Source organism: Salvelinus namaycush, chromosome 24, assembly GCF_016432855.1.
Source record: "Salvelinus namaycush isolate Seneca chromosome 24, SaNama_1.0, whole genome shotgun sequence".
Classification (NCBI taxonomy): domain Eukaryota; kingdom Metazoa; phylum Chordata; class Actinopteri; order Salmoniformes; family Salmonidae; genus Salvelinus; species Salvelinus namaycush.
The window spans coordinates 18,201,401-18,221,253 of NC_052330.1; the positions used below are offsets into that span (position 1 = coordinate 18,201,401).

Here is a 19,853-nt window from a genome sequence, read left to right on the forward strand (position 1 = left end):
CATCCTACAGTCTACCAAGCCCTACTATAAACTACACTGCTCCTACAGGCTTCCTGTTCATAACACCACCCTACAGTCTAACAAGCCCTACTATAAACTACACTGCTCCTACAGGCTTCCTGTTCATAACTCCATCCTACAGTCTACCAAGCCCTACTATAAACTACACTGCTCCTACAGGCTTCCTGTTCATAACTCCATCCTACAGTCTACCATGTCCTACTATAAACTACACTGCTCCTACTGGCTTCCTGTTCATAACACCACCCTACAATCTACCATGTCCTACTATAAACTACACTGCTCCTACAGGCTTCCTGTTCATAACTCCATCCTACAGTCTACCAAGCCCTACTATAAACTACACTGCTCCTACAGGCTTCCTGTTCATAACTCCATCCTACAGTCTACCAAGCCCTACTATAAACTACACTGCTCCTACAGGCTTCCTGTTCATAACACCACTCTACAGTCTACCAAGCCCTACTATAAACTACACTGCCCCTACTGGCTTCCTGTTCATAACACCACTCTACAGTCTACCAAGTCCTACTATAAACTACACTGCTCCTACAGGCTTCCTGTTCATAACACCACTCTACAGTCTACCAATAAGCAGTTATTCTCATGTTCATTCAACAGTAGTCTAACCTGAAAATTGCAAAGAAAGTTGCATTTAGGCCTACGTTTACTTTCAAATGAAGTCCATTTGTCTGTCCTTATATCACTGACTGCCACAATCAATTCATTCTGGATTGTGTTGGATGTATCCGAAAACATATACAATCACTCTAAGAATGTAGCCGTCGTTAGCTCAGCTGACAACTCAGCTGGGGTAAATTATAAACAATTCTAGCTATTAGGTCGCTAACCTATTTTATAGTTTTCTGTCAGTTTAGACTGGTTTATATTTACTTTCATAAAGCTGCCAAAATGGTAGTTTCGATTTATGGACACTATTTCTTTGATGCGTTGGATTTATCAAGATAGAATTCCGTTGTGATGCAACTCGTTCAACAAGGTGTTAGTAAGGTGTTCCCTTCGGTTTGTTTATGGCCTTTATCACCCCCATGTGTATGTGTGTGTGTGTGTGTGTGTGTGTGTGTGTGTGTGTGTGTGTGTGTGTGTGTGTGTGTGTGTGTGTGTGTGTGTGTGTGTGTGTGTGTGTGTGTGTGTGTGTGTGTGTGTGTGTGTGTGTGTGTGTGTGTGTGTGTGTGTGTGTGTGTGTGGGTGTGTGATATTTATGATGTATGTGTGTGTGTGTTTCAGTCGAATGCAGCTTGCAGAAGCAGAGTTGCTCTATATCAAGGAGGTAGAGAAGCTGGATGGCTTTGGACAGGAGAGCTTTGCTGCTAAGGTGTGTCTACATACACACATACACACACACACACACCACTACATGATTTTCCATACTTTAATACATAAGTTTGTATTTCACAGGACACCTACACCAATGACATCTTCATTGGTGTGTCCTTCATCGGAGTCTTCGTCAAACACAGGAACGGCAGGTCCATTATGCACCACAGGTGGGTCTCCTCTCACCCCTCAACACCTTTTGCTATTGGTTGGGTTTGCCTTGCTAAAGGAAATGAAGTAACATTAACCTCTACTAAACTGTATGCATATGTGTCTCTGTGTGGGTGTGTGTGTTTATTTGTGGGTGTGCGTGCGTGCGTGTGTGCCTGTGTATCTGTGCACATGCATGGGTGTGTGTGTGGGTTCTGTGTGTATGTGTACGTGTGTGTGTGTGTGATACAGATGGAAAGACATTGGTAACATAGCGCACAACAAGTCGGCCATCACAGTAGAGATAACCAGTAAAGATGACACCATCATGTTTCACACGGTGAGTGTCATATCTAACAACGAAACACACAAAAGCCGTCTCACGGGACACGGATAAACATACACACACACACATGCACTTGGATACGATGTGGGGTGAGGAGGTTTCCCTTTTGGAAAATATTTGTCATTTGTATCACATTATACAATAAACATCATTTCTGAATGTGCCAGTCATAACACCCAATGTTGTGTGTAACCCTCCAATAAAGATGTTGACATTGTGGTGTGTTGACGTTGTGTACATGTGTTGTGTGTTGACATTGTGTACGTGCGTTGACATTGTGTACATGTGTTGTGTGTTGACATTGTGTACATGTGTTGTGTGTCGTGGTGTGCTGACATTGTGTACGTGTGTTGTGTGTCGTGGTGTGTTGACATTGTGTACATGTGTTGTGGTGTGTTGACATTGTGTCCGTGTGTTGTGTGTTGGCATTGTGTACATGTGTTGTGTGTCGTGGTGTGTTGACATTGTGTACATGTAATGTGTGTCGTTGTGTGTTGACATTGTGTACATGTGTTGTGTGTCGTGGTGTGTTGACATTGTGTACATGTAATGTGTGTCGTTGTGTGTTGACATTGTGTACGTGTGTTGACGTTGTGTACATGTGTTGTGTGTTGACATTGTGTACTTGTGTTGTGTGTCATGGTGTGTTGACATTGTGTACTTGTGTTGTGTGTCATGGTGTGTTGACATTGTGCACGTGTGTTGACATTTTGTACATGTGTTGTGTGTTGACATTGTGTACATGTGTTGTGTGTCATGGTGTGTTGACATTGTGCACTTGTGTTGTGTGTCATGGTGTGTTGACATTGTGTACATGTGTTGTGTGTCATGGTGTGTTGACATTGTGCACGTGTGTTGACATTGTGTACATGTGTTGTGTGTCGTGGTGTGTTGACATTGTGCACGTGTGTTGACATTTTGTACATGTGTTGTGTGTTGACATTGTGTACTTGTGTTGTGTGTCATGGTGTGTTGACATTGTGCACGTGTGTTGACATTTTGTACATGTGTTGTGTGTTGACATTGTGTACATGTGTTGTGTGTCATGGTGTGTTGACATTGTGCACGTGTGTTGACATTTTGTACATGTGTTGTGTGTTGACATTGTGTACATGTGTTGTGTGTCGTGGTGTGTTGACATTGTGTACTTGTGTTGTGTGTCATGGTGTGTTGACAGTGTGTACTTGTGTTGTGTGTCATGGTGTGTTGACATTGTGTACTTGTGTTGTGTGTCATGGTGTGTTGACATTGTGCACGTGTGTTGACATTTTGTACATGTGTTGTGTGTTGACATTGTGTACATGTGTTGTGTGTCATGGTGTGTTGACATTGTGTACATGTGTTGTGTGTCGTGGTGTGTTGACATTGTGTACTTGTGTTGTGTGTCATGGTGTGTTGACATTGTGCACGTGTGTTGACATTTTGTACATGTGTTGTGTGTTGACATTGTGTACATGTGTTGTGTGTCGTGGTGTGTTGACATTGTGTACTTGTGTTGTGTGTCATGGTGTGTTGACAGTGTGTACTTGTGTTGTGTGTCATGGTGTGTTGACATTGTGTACTTGTGTTGTGTGTCATGGTGTGTTGACATTGTGCACGTGTGTTGACATTTTGTACATGTGTTGTGTGTTGACATTGTGTACATGTGTTGTGTGTCATGGTGTGTTGACATTGTGTACATGTGTTGTGTGTCGTGGTGTGTTGACATTGTGTACTTGTGTTGTGTGTCATGGTGTGTTGACATTGTGCACGTGTGTTGACATTTTGTACATGTGTTGTGTGTCGTGGTGTGTTGACATTGTGTACATGTGTTGTGTGTTGGCATTGTGTACATGTGTTGTGTGTCGTGGTGTGTTGACATTGTGTACATGTGTTGTGTGTTGGCATTTTGTACATGTGTTGTGTGTCGTGGTGTGTTGACATTGTGTACATGTGTTGTGTGTTGGCATTGTGTACATGTGTTGTGTGTCGTGGTGTGTTGACATTGTGTATGTGTGTTGATATTGTGTACATGTGTTGTGTGTCCACAGGATGACATAGAGCTGTCCAAGTACATCGCTCGGCTCTTCACGGCCAGACACAAGTTCTACAAACAGAACAAGATCTGTGCAGAGTGAGTCTTAACATTAAGTTATACTGTCAGTTTTCCACAATGGCGAACGTGCATGAAGATGGCAGAATTCAGATATGACGTCATTGTTTTAGCACTATCCACTGAGTTTTATAACTATGGTTCAATGTGCCAATAAATCAGCATTATCTACTTTCTCTTTCTCTCTCTCTCTCTCTGTCTCTCTGTCTCTCTCTCTCTCTCTCTCTCTCTCTGTCTCTCTCCCCTTAGACCCGCCCACTCCCCTGCACCTATCAGGAGGCGCCCCACCTGGACCCACCGCCTCTCTCTGGTACTGTCAATCACTCAGTCATGTCTCGTTCGTCCTCTTGCATGTTAGATATATTAATTAGAAATGCAATAGAAGTTCCTTGCTATCTTTGCTTGCCACTGGTTGAGTTCTGAAGAGTAGCTTGTGTATTATAGGGTTAAAGTTTGAATTCAGACTGTAGGACGATTTAAAGCCCCTCTCTATCAGGGCAGCCCTAACCCAGGCGGTGGTGGTGGTGGGTGGTTAGGGCGTTGTTTGAGTGTTGTGTGGCCGTTGTGTGGGCGTTGTTGGGGCGTTGTGTTTCCGATGTGACTGACAATAGAGTCAGTGATTTCCCTCTCTCCCTCCCTGCTGGTGGGACAATGAGGAGGCTATATGTGGCACAATGGTGGTACAGTCCAAATCAGACTCTCTGGAGGACCACAGTCCACTGTGGGAGACCCCTTAGATCACAGGTTTGAATGAACTTCTCTCTCTCTCTCTCTCTCTCTCTCGCTCTGTCTCTCTCTCTCTCTCTTTGTCTCTCTCTCTCTCCATCTGTCTCTCTCTCTCCATCTCTTCTGTCTCTCTCTCTCTGTCTCTCTTTCTCTCCATCTCTCTCTGTCTCTCTCTCCATCTCTCTCTGTCTCTCTCTCTCTCCCCCTCTCTCTCTCGCTCTCTCTCTCTGTCTCTCTCTCTCTGTCTCTCTCTCTCTCTCCCCCTCTCTCTCTCTCTCTCTGTCTCTCTCTCTCTGTCTGTCTCTCTCTCTGTCTCTCTCTCCCTCTCTCCCCCTCTCTCTCTCGCTCTCTCTAGCCAAGGCCCCAGTCCTGTATCCTCCAGCCAATGCACTCCCAGTATGCAGAGCATTACCAGGACACACAGAGCTCTCAAGGTACTGGACAAAAACACATTTACATGACTTTTACATGTTGGTCATGTAGGTTACAGTTCAACAAGGTACTCATGTATGACGGGTACCTCCTTTATACTGTATAACATTCACTTATATCATCAGTCACAATCACTGCTCCATCTCTCCATCTGGCGTGTAACCTGAAGTGGTCTTGATATGATTTAACTCATTCAAGTGTTTTCTCCTTCCACACTTTGTAGATGTATCCATCTACACAGGAAGTCCTTGTATGGTCATAAAAGTAAACTGTTAAATCAAGCTAACTACGCATTTCCCAGCAGTAGTATGAGTCAGTGTCTATTTCGGTTTTAACAATCTCTCAGCCAATCAGATCACTTTGATTGGAGTGCTGAGAAACTGAGAAATGTGGTGGCGTTCCCTCTTTCATTCTCTCGTTCACCCACTTACTCTGCCCTCTAATCCAGAACACTTCCATCATGATCTCTGACACTTCGGAGAGAGTGGAAGAAAACACTGTGCATATGTTACCCAGTGTGGGTAACCCAGTGTGGGTATCTCTGTGTGGGTATCTCTGTGTGGGTAACCCAGTGTGGGTAACTCTGTGTGGGTAACCCAGTGTGGGTAACCCAGTGTGGGTATCTCTGTGTGGGTAACCCAGTGTTGGTAACCCAGTGTGGGTAACCCAGTGTGGGTATCTCTGTGTGGGTAACCCAGTGTGGGTAACCCAGTGTGGGTAACTCTGTGTGGGTAACTCTGTGTGGGTAACTCTGTGTGGGTAACTCTGTGTGGGTAACCCAGTGTGGGTAACTCTGTGTGGGTGTGTGATAAGCTCTTATTTGAAGGGTGGCATTGATCTGAGTGTGTTTGATAGTGTATGAAAACAGTATGTGAATATGTGTGTTTGATAGTGTATGAAAACAGTATGTGAATATGTGTGTTTGATAGTGTATGAAAACAGTATGTGAATATGTGTTTGATAGTGTATGAAAACAGTATGTGAATATGTGTGTTTGATAGTGTATGAAAACAGTATGTGAATATGTGTGTTTGATAGTGTATGAAAACAGTATGTGAATATGTGTGTTTGATAGTGTATGAAAACAGTATGTGAATATGTGTGTTTGGATGCTTTATGTGTGTGAATCTGTAACGCATTGCTTCTCCTATGTCTCCCCCCCTCCCTTTACAGACAGCATATTCCATGAAGACCCCTACTACAAGTCTGAGACTAGTCTGGACCGGTGTCCGGTCGAATTCGGCTTCCGCAATGGAACTGTTCCCAATGGCAGCATGTACAGTAGTCCCAGCCTCAGCTCCCTTAACCACTCCCAAACCTTCGTACAACCTTCACCCATCTCCTCTAACCTCAGTATCCCTGGCAGCGAGCTGATGCGCCCCGACTACATCCCGAGTCATCGCCATAGTGCCATCATCGCCCCTTCCTATAGGCCCACGCCAGAGTATGAAGCTGTGATGCGCCAGAAGTGCCACATGCTCCCCGCCCACCATGACCTTCACAGCCAATCACTGAGGAGTCTCAATATTAGTAATGCCTATGCATATCGTCAGCCAGAGGCGTTGGTTTATAGCCAGCCAGAGATGAGAGAGAGGGGCCCCTATCCAGGACCTAACCCTTATGGCCCTCAGGTCAGCTACAGTAAGCCTGTGAACCCTGCTCCTCACCTGGGCCCCGGAGCCAGTCAGGGCCCCTGCCAGTCTGCATGTGGAGGAGGAGGGGGTGGGAGCTCCATCTCTCACACGGTCAGCACGCCTGAACTAGCCAACACCAAACAGGGGGCTACTACAGGGAGCTACGGCGCTACGGCTAACATGCTGAGGAACCACATGTCGCGGCCGCCCCCTCCCTACCCGTCCTTCCGACCCGCCACAAGTACCCCGGACCTGGCCAGCCACCGGCACCACTGCATGGGCGGCAGCAGCCCCGAGCTGGTCACCCGCATGGTGCAGCTGTCTGTGAAGACTTTCCAGCCGGACAGCTCTGCCGTGGTGCACCAGTCTCTGCAGGAGGTTAGCGAACCGCTAACTGCGGCTAAGCACCGATCAGCCCTGGGGAAGAGACACAGCATGGAAGTGACCAGCAGCATGAGGGGGGGAGGAGGGGGAGGAATGGAGGGCATGGTGGTTTTGAAGGGGATGGCTGCCCCACTAAACAGGAGGAATACTCTCAGAGAGCACGTGATGCCACCCCAACCTCAGACCCAGCCTCAATCACAACCCCCCCAACCCCAATCTCACCAGCCCAAAGAGCTGCCTGTGCAGAGAGCCCCAGAGACCCCCATCCCATCCTCCACGGCGCAGGGAGTGGGCGGGGCCTACCAGCACCAGAAGACCCTCTCCAACGCCACCATGCTGATCCACAGCAGTGAGAGCGAGGAAGAGGAGGAGGAGGAGGAAGAGGAGAGGCCTGAGCTGGACGTTCAGATCCCAGGTCTGAACGAGGACATTAATGCCCAGCTCCAGGCCGCCCTTGCCAAGCTCCCCAACAAGCCCCCTCCGGAGTACCCCGGACACCCTAGACCAGCCACCAACGCCCCCCTCCGCTCCCGCGATCACAGCCACCCTCACCACCACAACCAGGGACACCAGACCCAGGGAACCAAGGACCCAAGCCAAGCCCAGGCCCGGGTGCTGAAAGCTGGGCAGAGTCAGGGCGGTGTAGGGGGTGGTGGCGGTACCCTGACCCGTGGGGATCAGGCTGGGATGAATGGGGCAGTTCTGGGGCCGTCAATCTCTGAGCCAGACCTGACCAGTGTGAAGGAGAGGGTCCGGAAGGAGCCAGTTAAAGAGAGGCCAGTGTCTGAGATGTTCTCTCTAGAGGATAGCATAGTGGAGAGAGAGATTGCACAGAGGGTAAGATACACGTTACTCCAATCTATTCTATTCAATCTATTCTATTCAATCTATTCTATTCAATCTATTCTATTCAGTCTATTCTATTCTATATTATATTCTGGTGTGTAGAAAACTGAAACATACTGTATGTCTATTATGTAGGGCACATGTATTCTGTATGAACCCATTGCTATAACATGGCTTTACAAATTGTTACAACCGTCACATATCCACTTCATCAATTCACTTCATTAAGTCCTCCTCGATAGTCCAAGGCTTTGAGGAGGTAAACACAGTGAACAGTGCCTAAAAACAGATTTGTTAAAGATGTGTCTAAAACATCACCCTTGCTGTAAACAAACAAACAGTTTGGGTTTTGTCTGCAGTGTACTTTCCCAGTAAGTGATTAACACAGTAATCTGGAGTTCAGCACCTGAGGGTAACATTAGGTTCCAGTCCTTACAGCTTACCACCATTAATCCATTAGATTACCCTTTTTGTGGGGGGGGGGGGGTGCATGCGTGTTTGTTAGCATGTTGAAAGTCCCAACTTTAAAGCCTCCCTGTCCAGCCAGCCTTTAATTTCCATATGGCTATATGCCCCTATATGTTTTCCCCATTATACCTACCCCCCTCTCATCCATAAGCCTATTACGCCCATACGTCTACCCACCCCCATTCTCCCCTACCTGCTCCCCTATAGATTTCGGTCCAGACCCTAAGGGTTCCCCCCTGACCCCCAAGCTGTTGTTTGGGCTGATCCAGGAGGGCTGAAGGGGGGAGAGGTGGAGGGGTGGAGGGGAGATTAGGAGAAGTAATCCTGGAGGGAGGGACCAGGCAATGTGGGCCAGGGTTTGGTGTCTTAGAGAGAAGGAGGAAAGAAAGGAAAAACGAGAACGAGAGAGAGAGGGAGACAGAAAGAAAGAGAGCGAGAGAGAGAGACAGGGAAAGAAGGGGCGAGAGGGAGAAAGAAAAGGTGAGAGAGAACAAAGGAGAGAGGGAGAGAAAGCGAGAGTGGGGAGGATAGTACAGGAAGAGGGAGTGAAGAGAGGCAGAGAGAGAAGAGAAGCAACAGGTCTAGTCTGTAACGAGCTCAGACAATGTGGTCAGATAGATCAGGGGAGTGAGTGTTCTGTAGGATCCACAGACAGACAGTCTACAGCTAGCAAAGCATCACGTCTACTCCCCCACCAAGGGCACCCAGGACAGATCAAGCAAAGTTTAGCGACAAACAGATCTAATCCACACACTCACCAGGGCGGGCACGGTTCAGTCTTTGCATCGCTACGGTAACCGTAACCATGACAGCGGGCTTGTCCTCTTTCCTGAAGACGCTGGAGAGACAGAAGATGTCGGTGGACTCAATAAAGAGACCTCTGATGATGGCGGCCCTCAACGGGCTCTATGTCGCCAGGGTGCCTGTACCAGAGAACCCCCGGGAGGATGGGGCCAAGGCTGCTGATGAACGGGTAAGACAACACCACCACTATGCCCAACAGGGGGGGGGGGGGGGGGGGGGCAGTGTCAAAAAGTACCTGAGATTCCAGGCGTCTGGTTTTCTACTTACTATAAGCCCCATAGTTCTGTTTTTGGTATTTTATTAGGATCCCCATTAGCTGTTGCGAAAGCACCTGTGCACATTATCAACCACCTTGGCTAGTGTTATTAACTAACATAGTGTTGTCCTTTACCGTTGTTTGTCTATGTAAGTGTAGGTTAGGCTACAGTAGAGCAGTATTTCATGGCTAACACAGCTAGCTGTGGTTGTCGGTCTTCTTCACCAGTCCAGACAGTTGTGCTGGGAGGTGTGAAACACAGCCTTTGTCCCAGGCGTTGCTAGGCTAGCGGGGGCTAGCAGAGCGCTAAGTGGGCTGTGGAACGTGTGGCATGACCGTGCTTATCGCCTCTAGGCCCGCTAATATGTCAGGAATGTGACCCAGGGGGGAGAGAGAGAAACAGACAGACTCCCCCAGCCCCTGGCTGCATACCCTCTCACTCACAGCCCAGCCACAATAAGCCCCAGCCCAACAACACATTCCACTGACTCCACTACACATAGACTGTCGGGATGGAGAACAGAAATTCATAGTGGAGGTAGGGTCATATGGGTTGGAGTGTTTTAGGGTGGATTATCAAAAAGTTGCATTATAGACATTTAGGAATTGAGTGAGAGTCCTATCACTCTTGAATTCAACTAACCTCTTTCCACATGTCCTTTCCTCCCTCTTTTATTACCTCTTTCGACCCCCCTCCTCTTCTATCTCTCTCCATCCCGCTCTCACCCTCTCTCTCTCCAGTGTAAGACCCTAGAGTTGAAGTTGGAGGAGGAGAGGGTCTTCACGGAGTACGAGCAGATCCCAAAGAAGAGGGCCAACTGCGTGGTCACCACGGCAACGCTGCCCGACAACGGCGAGCGGAACCGATTCCGTGACGTGGTTCCGTACGAGGAGAACCGGGTGGAGCTGGTTCCCAACAAGGAGAACAACACAGGCTACATCAATGCTTCACACATCAAGGTGGGGTCAGGACACAGAGTCTACACAAGTAGACTGATCAGAGTTAACCATATCCCTTTTCTCTGACTCTCACTCAGCTATTGTTTAGTATGCTGCTGTCACCAAGTATAAGTGTGGAAAAACACCTCTGCTTTTCATCTATCCAGGCCATTTACAGTTGAAGTCGGACGTTTACATACACTTAGGTTGGAGTCAATAAAACTCGTTTTTCAACCACTCCACAAATATCTGCTTAACAAACTATAGTTTTGGCAAGTCGGTTAGGACACCTACTTTGTGCATGACACAATCATTTTTCCAACAATTGTTTACAGACAGATTATTTCACTTATAATTCACTGTATCACAATTCCAGTGGGTCAGAAGTTTACATACACTAAGTTGACTGTGCCTTTAAACAGCTTGGAAAATTCCAGAAAATGATGTCATGGCTTTAGAAGCTTCTGATAAGCTAATTGACATCATTTGAGTCAATTGGAGGTTTACCTGTGGATGTATTTCAAGGCTTACCTTAAAACTCAGTGCCTCTTTGCTTGACATCATGGGAAAATCAAAAGAAATCAGACAAGACCTCAGAAAAATAATTGTAGACCTCCACAAGTCTTGCACATCCTTGGGAGCAATTTCCAAACGCCTGAAGGTACCACATTCATCTGTACAAACAATAGTACGCACGTATAAACATCATGGGACCACGCAGCCGTCATACCGCTCAGGAAGGAGACGTGTTCTGTCTCCTACAGATGAATGTACTTTGGTGTGAAAAGTGCAAATCAATCCCAGAACAACAGCACAGGACCTTGTGAAGATGCTGGAGGAAACAGGTACAAGTAACTATATCCACAGTAAAACGAGTCCTATATCGACATAATCTTTTTAAGGGCGCTCAGCAAAGAAGCCACTGCTCCAAAACCGCCATAAAATGCCAGACTACGGTTTGCAACTGCACATGGGGACAAAGATTGTACTTTTTGGAGAAATGTCCTCTGGTCTGATGAAACAAAAAGGGTACTGTTTGGCCATAATGACCATCGTTATGTTTGGAGCCGAAGAACACCATCCCAACCATGAAGCACGGGGGTGGCAGCATCATGTTGTGGGGGTGCTTTGCTGCAGCAGGGACTGGTGCACTTCGCAAAATAGATGGCATCATGAGGGAGGAAAATTATGTGGATATATTAAAGCAATCAGTCAGTCAGGAAGTTAAAGCTTGGTCGCAAATGTGTCTTCCAAATGGACAATGACTCCAAGCATTCTTCCAAAGTTGTGTGAAAAATGGCTTAAGGACAACAAAGTCAAGGTATTGGAGTGGCCATCACAAAGCCCTGACCTCAATCCCATAGCAACTTTGTGGGCAGAACTGAAAAAGTGTGTGTGAGCAAGGAGGCCTACAAACCTGACTCAGTTACACCAGCTTTGTCAGGAGGAATGGGCCATAATTCACCCAACTTCTTGTGGGTAGCTTGTGGGAGGCTACCCAAAACGTTTGACCCAAGTTAAACAATTTAAAGGCAATGCTACCAAATACTGATTGAGTGTATGTCAACTTCTGACCCACTGGGAATGTGATGAAAGAAATAAAAGCTGAAATAAATCATTCTCTCTACTATTATTCTGACATTTCGCATTCTTCAAATAAAGTGGTGATCCTAACTGACCTAAGACAGGGAATTTTGACAATGATTAAATGTCAGGAATTGTGAAGAACTGAGTTTAAATGTATTTGGCTAAGGTGTATGTAAAGTTCTGACTTCAACTGTAGATTAGGGGTCACCTTTAAGGAAGGAGGGAGGGAAGGAAGGAATCAAGGAAGGAAGTAAATGGGTCCTTTAAAGACTATTTATACATATCGCCTACATCTACAAATTATAGACTCAATGGAATTCCCTGGGAATGTGGTCCAAACCCCAAACCCTCTTAAATGAGCTTGAGCTGTTCTCTCACTCTGTGCCCATGCTCTTAGCTCCTCGTTGTGTGTGTGTGTGTTTGTGTGAATGGAATGGAATGCTAACTCAGTACTGAACCATGGCCTAATAACGTGTAACCCTCTTATTTCAGTCATCTGAGGAAGTTGAGGACAAAACCCCTGTTTGTTCCTGAACACTGTGTTTTATGGTCACGAGGTGGCCTGATCACTCAGCTGGTTGCATTGGATTGGGGTTGTGTTGGGGTTGTGTTGGCGTTGTGTTGTGTTGGGATTGGGTTGGTGTTGTGTTGTGTTGCGTGGGGTTGTGTTGCGTGGGGTTGCATTGCGTTGGGGTTGTGTTGCGTGGGGTTGCATTGCGTTGGGGTTGCGTTGGGGTTGCGTTGGGGTTGCGTTGCGTTGCGTTGGGGTTGCGTTGGGTTGGGGTTGCGTTGGGTTGGGGTTGTGTTGGGTTGTGTTGCGTTGGGGTTGCGTTGCGTTGGGGTTGCGTTGCGTTGGGGTTGCGTTGCGTTGGGGTTGCGTTGGGTTGGGGTTGCGTTGGGTTGGGTTGGGGTTGTGTTGGGTTGTGTTGCGTTGGGGTTGGGGTTGTGTTGGGTTGGGGTTGCGTTGGGGTTGTGTTGCGTTGGGGTTGGGGTTGTGTTGGGTTGAGGTTGTGTTGGGTTGAGGTTGTGTTGGGTTGAGGTTGTGTTGCGTTGGGGTTGTGTTGTGTTTGGGTTGGGGTTGTGTTGTGTTGGGTTGTGTTGGGTTGGGGTTGTGTTGGGTTGGGTTGGGGTTGTGTTGGGTTGCGTTGGGGTTGTGTTGCGTTGGGGTTGTGTTGGGTTGGGGTTGTGTTGGGTTGGGGTTGGGTTGGGTTGGGTTGGGGTTGTGTTGCGTTGGGGTTGTGTTGGGTTGGGGTTGTGTTGGGTTGGGGTTGTGTTGGGTTGGGGTTGTTGGGTTGGGGTTGTGTTGGGTTGGGTTGGGGTTGTGTTGGGTTGGGGTTGTGTTGGGTTGGGGTTGTGTTGGGTTGGGGTTGGGTTGGGGTTGGGTTGGGTTGGGTTGTGTTGCGTTGGGGTTGGGTTGGGTTGGGGTTGTGTTGTGTTGGGTTGGGTTTGGGTTGGGGTTGGGTTGGGGTTGGGTTGGGGTTGTGTTGGGTTGGGTTGGGGTTGTGTTGGGTTGGGTTGTGTTGGGTTGGGGTTGGGGTTGTGTTGGGTTGGGGTTGTGTTGGGTTGGGTTGGGTTGGGGTTGTGTTGGGTTGGGGTTGTGTTGGGTTGGGGTTGTGTTGGGTTGGGGTTGTGTTGGGTTGGGGTTGTGTTGGGTTGGGGTTGTGTTGGGTTGGGTTGGGGTTGTGTTGGGTTGGGGTTGTGTTGGGTTGGGGTTGGGTTGTGTTGCGTTGGGGTTGTGTTGGGTTGGGGTTGTGTTGGGTTTGGGTTGGGGTTGGGTTGGGTTGGGTTGGGGTTGTGTTGGGTTGGGTTGTGTGTTGGGTTGGGTGTTGGGTTGTGTTGGGTTGTGTGTTGGGTTGGGTTGGGTTGTGTGTTGTGTTGGGTTGTGTGTTGGGTTGGGTTGTGTGTTGGGTTGTGTGTTGGGTTGGGTTGTGTGTTGGGTTGGGTTGTGGGTTGGGTTGTGTGTTGGGTTGGGTTGTGTGTTGGGTTGGGTTGTGTGTTGGGTTGGGTTGGGTTGGGGTTGTGTTGCGTTGGGGTTGTGTTGGGTTGGGGTTGTGTTGGGTTGGGGTTGGGTTGGGTTGGGTTGGGGTTGTGTTGGGGTTGTGTTGGGTTCATTTCCAGCCCTTAGTTAATATGGGCTTCCTGAGGTGTTAAGGGTGAAAGTGTATTGAGGAATATACACTACATGCCCAAAAGTATGTGAACGCCTGCTCCTTGAACATCTCACTCCAAAATCATGGGCATTAATATGGATTTGGTCCCCCTTTGCTGCTAGATGTTGGAACATTGCGCGAAGACTTGCTTCCATTCAGCTACAAGAGCATTAGCGAGGTCAGGCACTGATGTTGGCCGATTGGGCATGGTCACTGTCGGCGTTCCAATTCATCGGCCATGGAAACCCATTTCATGAAGCTCCCGACGAACAGTTCTTGTCCTGACGTTGCTTTCAGAGGCAGTTTGGAACTCGGTAGCAAGTGTTGCAACCGAGGACAGACAATTTTTACGTGCTTCAGAAATCGGAGGTCCCGTTCTGTGAGCTTGTGTGGCCTACCACTTTGCGGCTGAGCCGTTGTTGCTCCTAGATGTTTCCACTTCACAATAACAGCACTTACAGTTGACCAGGGCAGAAATTTGATGAACTGACTTGTTGGAAAGGTGGCATCCTATCCACTAATTGGAAGGGGTGTCAACATGCTTTTGTATATATAGTGTACCACCAAGCCCTATGTGAACCATGGCGACATTGCCCTCCTGTGGTAGACCAGTATATTGTACAGCTCTCTTTGTGCTCAATACACTTTCTGAAAAATGAATGTGATAGTATAGTCTTAACTGGTTTGGTTGTTTGTTGTCTGTTCGTGTGCATGTGTGTGTTTTTGTTTCAGAAGATGGATGTGTGAGGGTATTCGGTGTGTGTTTAATTGATTCTAACCACATTGTGTGTGTGTGTGTGTGTGCGTGTGCGTGTGTGTGTGTGTGTGTGTCATGCAGGTGATGATCAGTGGGGAGGAATGGCACTATATCGCCACCCATGGACCGCTGGCCAACACCTCTGCAGACTTCTGGCAGATGGTCTGGGAGCAGGGAGTCAACGTCATCGCCATGGTTACTGCCGAGGAGGTACACTACACACACACACACACACACACACAGTATGAAGAGAAACATCTGTGGATGGAAGGCCTTGCCAGGTTTCAGAACAGTGAATTATTGAATGCGTGAATGTGTGTGATGTATTATTGATATGCAGTGAGAACACAGTGGTGTGTGAATAATGAAGGAACAGAGCTTGGCGGATGTTTTAATCCATACACACCCTGTGACCTCTGTCTTCAGCCCCTCAGAAGTCATTTCATATTGTTCCCTATGTTTCAAAAGGGAGTGATATGGTACCAATATCTCATAGTAGAATTGTGTTTGTGCCTGCATGCATGTGTGTGTGTGTGTGTCTGTGTTCCTGCACCTGTGACCATGTGCGTTTTTCCTTGTCGGTATGCATGTGTTTGTATATCCACCCCACATGTACACAAACCTTCCATTCAACCTGTCTCTGCCTCCTCCCTCTCCTCTCTCTCAGGAGGGTGGTAGGTCAAAGAGCCACCGGTACTGGCCCAAGCTGGGCTCCAAGCACAACTCAGCCACCCACGGCAAATTCAAGGTGACCACCAAGTTCCGTACGGACTCAGGTTGCTACGCCACCACAGGGTTAAAGGTCAAACACCTGCTTTCGGGCCAGGAGCGCACTGTGTGGCACCTGCAGTACACTGACTGGCCGGACCACGGCTGTCCCGAGTACGTCCAGGGATTCCTCTGTAAGTCACACCTAAAGGACTTTAAAAGTCTTGAAAAACTGTAGATTTTCTTAATTTACTTTGTTTTGTTAATTCCACAAAGCTAATGGAGTAAAATGGAGGCTTCTGCCCTGTGTAGTGGTCCAAAGGCAACACTGCAACTTAGATGTGAAAACTGAATATTGATGAATATGCATTGTCCCTGACAACTAAATGAGAGAAGTATGAATTAATAGGACTGGCCTGAAATATGGCCTGAAATATGGACCACACTAACCCCCCCCCCTCTCCCTCCCAGCTTACCTGGAGGAGATCCAGTCAGTGAGAAGACACACTAACAGCATGCTGGACACCTCCAAGAGCCTCAACCCCCCTGTGGTGGTCCACTGTAGTGCTGGGGTGGGCCGCACCGGGGTCGTCATCCTCACCGAACTAATGATCAGCTGCCTGGAGCACAACGAGGTGAGGGGCATCCTGCCACTGACATGAACTCTGTCACTGTTACTCTCCAAAATGTTACACTGTTACAACAGCATGTATTGTATATCATCGCCTCCTGATATTTTGGGATATTTGTGAGTGATGGGCTAAAGTATGTTCCTGGTTTATAATGCTATTGTACTGTACTTAACTTGACTGGGATTCTTCTCTCTCTCTCTCTCTCTCTCTCTCTCTCTCTCTCTCTCTTTCTCTCTCTCTCAGAGGGTGGAGGTCCCTATGATGTTGAGTCACCTGAGGCAGCAGAGGATGCTCATGGTCCAGACCATCTCCCAGTATAAGTTTGTTTACCAGGTCCTTATCCAGTTCCTCAAAAACTCCCGTCTCATCTAAACCCTCACCTCTGACCCTTGACCCTTGACCTGGTCCCACATGAGCTGACACAAGGGCAATGGAATACTGGTGCCGCAAATAACCCCCCCCCCCCCTCGCAGTCCTAGAGGGCTGGGTAAGTGTGAATAGCATGGTGATAGCCTCACTCAGCCCTCTGGTATGGTAGGAGTTTCTGCCATATTGCATACATCTATCTAGTCCTATCAAAGACAGGGGAAAGTAGGTATGTTTTCATGTTTTCAGATTTGAACACAGCCAGGGACAACTAATATATCCCAACAGTAATTATACAGAGTGTATATTTCAGACCTCCACATTTAATCTGAAAAGCGTCCTACTATTCAGTCTGTCTCTCTTCTTTATCTTGGAGAGAGAGGCTTTTCTGTTGTATTAGTGATAGCCTCTCTGTCTTATGTCTTGTCAATGGAGAAACCTGAGAGAGATACAGACCAGACTAGCATTCTAGATGTTAGCGTTTAAAGTCACATGCTAAATGATGAGTGTTGGTCGTTTCTTACCTGAGTTTAAACCAGGTAAACCCAGGAGACAATTATCTCAGCATTTTCACATTTATTCCTTTAAAACAAATGCTAATTGAATAACTTTTTGGAATATGGTTCCCCATTTGATAATAATGGCATTTCAAATGTAAGGCTAATGAACCCTTGTTAATCAAATTGAACCGAAATCTAGGAAAAGGTTAATGACATGGCATTGTTTTTCATTGAATATAATGCAGAGCTCTGTATTGTTAAAATGAGAAACTGTCATTTTTTCCACTAAATTAGATGATAAAGCTAACGTTACATAAATGTTTTTTCAGGTGCCACTTAAAAAAAATACAGGACATGGCACTGTTGGTTGTTATTTCAAGTTATGTAGAATCATATGTTTTTCTAAGCTGTCAGAAACCTTTCTAAATCTATGGTAAGGCAGACAATTGTAAGATACAGTGAAGACTTGTCTCAACATTTCAATATTTAATATTGTTGTATTTTTTTTTTTTTTTTTAACTTTTATTTATTTATCCTAATACCATCCTCATATTTTTCCTGAATGTGGCTCATTGGAGTGCATGTTGACAGTCGGATCATCTTTGCAAATAGTTCTGTGGACATTTGAGTAGGATGTGTCTAAAATTGTCATTGCCCTTCAAGTATTCCACTCACCACTCACGTACTTCCAGATATCTCTCATTCCTCATTGTCTTGACTGGTAGTACATCTATTGTTCTTTTTCATCCTCAGCCAACTTTTCATGTACATTACAGTATGTCCATTTACAAAGGCATGTCAAATACATATATGTTTATCCCAGACTTCCATTGTAATTATCTCCTGTGTTCTCTCCCAAGTAGTTTCACATATTGTAGGCATTCCTTCACCTTTCTTGAGAGAAACACCCTTTCTTTTCATGAGTCTAATGTACAACGCCCAAAGTTATTTTAGTTCTAGATCCTACATGTGTGTAGTCCCAGATGCCAGTATGTCTCTGCTCTAGTTGACTAAAGCAGACTGACACTCAGGCTGCTGAATGTTATGTAGGCCCCAGTTTGTCACACTGTGCCACTCTACAGAGGAGTCCATGAAAGTTCATGTTGAATAGAGAAGTTTGTGTTCTGATATGGTGGCAGTGAGCCAAATCCAGAAGGACAGATAGAGCTGATCCCTAAGATGGAGGACAGACACTAACAGTAGTATTGTGCCTTATTAAAGTGCAGGGATGGGCTACCCGGATGTTTGTTTCCATAGGGAGGGACTGGTAGAGTCCAATCAGTTTCCATAGGGAGGGACTGGTAGAGTCCAATCAGATTCAGAGCTATAGATCTACAGTTTGGCAAACTTCCATCTTGGCACCAAAGGTTCCATTTAGATTTGGTCTATTTGATATAATGGTATTGTCTCTTGGTGCCAATATAGTGTCCAATGTTTTTTAATCTCAAATTGAGTTTGCCAAACGGTATATCAATGGCTCTGAATTGATGTTAAATCTATTTTGATATTATAGACCAGCTAGATATGATCTGTTTTAGACCGTATATTTATCGACCAACATGGGTTGTATCTAGGGTTACAAAAATCCAGGAACTTCATTAAATTCCCTGGTTTTCCAGAAATCCTGGTTGGAGGACTCCGGATTTCCTGCTTATTCCCTCCTTATTCTGGGAATTTCTGGAAAACCAGGGAATTTATTGAAAGTCCCAGGAATTTTGCAACCCTAGTTGTGTCCCAAAAGGTTTCAGTGACCAACCAGTCAAAGCCGCAATGGCTGCCATTCGTTTTTGTATAACTGTAAAATCTATCTCTGTAAGGATCTTAGGGCTCAATTCAATCTGTATCGCTGAAGCTCTACAGATGGCGTGATTGAAATTCAATTTCCGATTTAAGCCGAAATCTGCAGCGTTTACCGTGAATGCAGTCTCCTCTAAAGCAGGAAAATTGCCTTTAAATTTCAATCACGCTGTAATGCTGAACATCCGCACTACAAATTGAATCCAGCCGTTAGTGTTCCTATGTGCCTAAACCCAGCTATGGCTGCATCCTACAATCTGTTATGTTGTTTTTCTATATCTGTGAGAGTTGTGATGCAAAGCCAGCCATGTCTAAATTAACGTGTGTATACCGGGCATGCGAGAAAGATTTCTACAAATGTTTTATTTTTTTTGACTTGGTACCCTTAAAATACCGTAAGATAATGAACTATGCATGCTTTTTTTATATTCCAATGTATATATCTATACTCAAGATACGTATATACGCTTTATGTTCTCTTGACATATGAGTGTTCTATTGCATTCTCTTCTGTTTGTGAGTATTTTCCCACATTGCATTAATGTTAATGTGTTATTTTCCATTTAATGTTTCTGGCATAATTCCTGAGAAACTTTCAATATATGTTGTGTATATATGTTTTGTATATGCTTTTGCCAGTGCATCAAGTCTTTTTTTTCTTCCTACCCCCAGTTATGTATGAAGCTGTCATACTTGCTTATTATGCAATAAAGCATTATTTTCTCTACATGCCTGTTCTTGCCGAGGACATTTCTGTACAGTAACTATGACATTGTTTATGTGATTTTAAAATCCACCGTTGCTAACAGACGTGTGTTTTCTCCTCTCACACCATTTGAAATGGTAGTTAACACCAACCAACCACAGCGTAAGAACTGGGCGACGTGCTAATGTTTTCTAACCGCCCTCCATTGTGACAG

At 46.2% G+C, this 19,853-nt stretch overlaps 1 protein-coding gene across 2 annotated transcripts in view; it reads left to right on the forward strand.

Moving 5' to 3' along the window:
- The window catches only part of LOC120019040 (tyrosine-protein phosphatase non-receptor type 14-like), a 99,690-nt gene extending 80,028 nt beyond the window's left edge, over nt 1–19,662 (forward strand). Inside the window, exons 7-19 of one of the 2 annotated variants that reach the window (XM_038962260.1) lie at nt 1,270–1,357; nt 1,441–1,529; nt 1,762–1,849; nt 3,886–3,968; nt 4,197–4,257; nt 5,029–5,107; nt 6,279–7,960; nt 9,273–9,410; nt 10,239–10,457; nt 15,012–15,140; nt 15,598–15,832; nt 16,110–16,273; nt 16,514–16,642. In XM_038962260.1, coding sequence (XP_038818188.1) covers nt 1,270–1,357; nt 1,441–1,529; nt 1,762–1,849; nt 3,886–3,968; nt 4,197–4,257; nt 5,029–5,107; nt 6,279–7,960; nt 9,273–9,410; nt 10,239–10,457; nt 15,012–15,140; nt 15,598–15,832; nt 16,110–16,273; nt 16,514–16,642 — 3,184 coding nt within the window. Of the gene's footprint in view, nt 1–1,269; nt 1,358–1,440; nt 1,530–1,761; nt 1,850–3,885; nt 3,969–4,196; nt 4,258–5,028; nt 5,108–6,278; nt 7,961–9,272; nt 9,411–10,238; nt 10,458–15,011; nt 15,141–15,597; nt 15,833–16,109; nt 16,274–16,513 lie in introns of both variants that reach the window. The other variant, XM_038962261.1, reaches the window with a different exon arrangement.
- The last annotated feature ends 191 nt before the right edge of the window (nt 19,663–19,853 follow it).